The sequence below is a fragment of the Limulus polyphemus genome, unplaced genomic scaffold (genome assembly GCF_000517525.1).
Source record: "Limulus polyphemus unplaced genomic scaffold, Limulus_polyphemus-2.1.2 Scaffold8089, whole genome shotgun sequence".
In the NCBI taxonomy this organism is placed as follows: Eukaryota; Metazoa; Arthropoda; class Merostomata; order Xiphosura; family Limulidae; genus Limulus; species Limulus polyphemus.
Genome location: NW_013673699.1, coordinates 28,689 through 30,179, shown reverse-complemented (window position 1 = coordinate 30,179; position 1,491 = coordinate 28,689). Strand labels below are relative to the sequence as shown.

At 35.9% G+C, this 1,491-nt stretch overlaps 1 protein-coding gene across 1 annotated transcript; it reads left to right on the top strand.

Annotated features, from left to right (window-relative positions):
- The first annotated feature begins 390 nt into the window (after window positions 1-390).
- On the top strand, window positions 391-1,005 carry LOC106475103 (janus kinase and microtubule-interacting protein 1-like). The gene has a single exon (XM_013935800.1). The coding sequence runs from the start codon at window positions 391-393 to the stop codon at window positions 1,003-1,005; it is 615 nt and encodes a 204-aa protein (XP_013791254.1).
- Window positions 1,006-1,491: the final 486 nt, after the last annotated feature.

Sequence of the window (1,491 nt, the reverse complement as noted above, 5' to 3'; positions counted from 1 at the left end):
CCGGGCACATAATTGCCTCGTGTCGTTGCATTCTATGCGATATTGCAAAAAGCGCAAAATTTGTTTGGATGAACTAAATTTAGTCAGTTGACTGATGAACAATGAAAATATAGTAAATCATAACAGAAACGGGTTGCTTCTCCAGTAAATTTCGTTTTAAAAACCACCTGGCACAAAATAAATCTACATAGCTCATCTTTAGTTCAATATTGGATCACCAGGTGCTGAGAGAGTTTCATTCAAGATTTTTGTTTGGAAATTTTTGTTCGTATTCGTGAAAACCTAAAAATAAGTTAGCAGTTAAAGTGCCTAGTATGAACAGTTTTGACCTCTTTTTTTTACAGTATAACATATTTTATTTTAGCTGTTGATCAAGTCGTCCGACCGACAATGAGCTCAACTAATTCGACTCCATACGAACGATCTTCCGCTGATGCCGACTTCTGCAGTTCATCTTCTGTAAGAGAAAAACAAAGGAGACAAGGTATTCCAAGAGAAAAGGGAGAAATGTCCGACAGAAAACGAATACAATATCATCATAAAGTTGAACAGGCGGCAATTGAAATGAAACCTGAACATGAAAAAAGTTCTGATATTGTTCGCCAGAAGGATATTCTTGTGAAGAATTTTGAAAAGGAACTTCAAAGGTTGATGCGTGAAAAAGAAGAGGAAGTTCGAAAAGCCCAAACTGAAACTCGTCGTGTTCGAGAGGAACTCACTGCGCAAGTTCGAGATGCTGAACGTAGAGCTGGTCACCGTACACAGGATGGCGCTAACCAAGGGGACACCAAACGGTTGATTCAAGAGTTGTACGACCTGCGAGAGGTGAAGCGCCGTCTAGAGGAAAATCTGAAAGATGTGATGGAAGCAGATCGTCAAAAAGCAAGTGATCTCAGACGCGTTCACGAGAAGTATGATTCAAAAATGAGAAAAGTCCACAAAGAATCAGAAGCAGAAGTAAGAAAGCTGGTAAGTTCTGTTTATACACTTGATACATACAGGTAAATTGGAATTGGTCGCTTTATGTGAAGGATCAAAACAGCATTAAATGGTTTTATCAGAAATAATAAAGTTGATCATCAGTTGAGATAAATTTTTAATTTACATATATAAGCTTGTTTAGAAATGGGTAAGCACACAATCTGTTTTTTTTTCAATAGTTAGTAAATCAAAAGTTTTCTACTTCACCTCGAAAGCTCCAATGTCATTTTATTTGTTGTCATCCATTCATTCTTGTTTAATTTATGCGATGTGAATTGATAATAACTGAGATTCCCATAGATTGTTAACATTTTCTAGTTGTTCTTCTATAAGTTATTTTTTTCTTTCGGAGCAAGAATATATCTATCCAGCATAGCACCCTTTGGAAAGTGTTCCGTTCCTTTCTCTTAAATATACGTCATAACAAATATTTCTTTTCTAAATACAGAGGTTCGAATCTATTATATTAAAACGAATTTGAAACTACACCACGTAGTTACAGTCCATGTT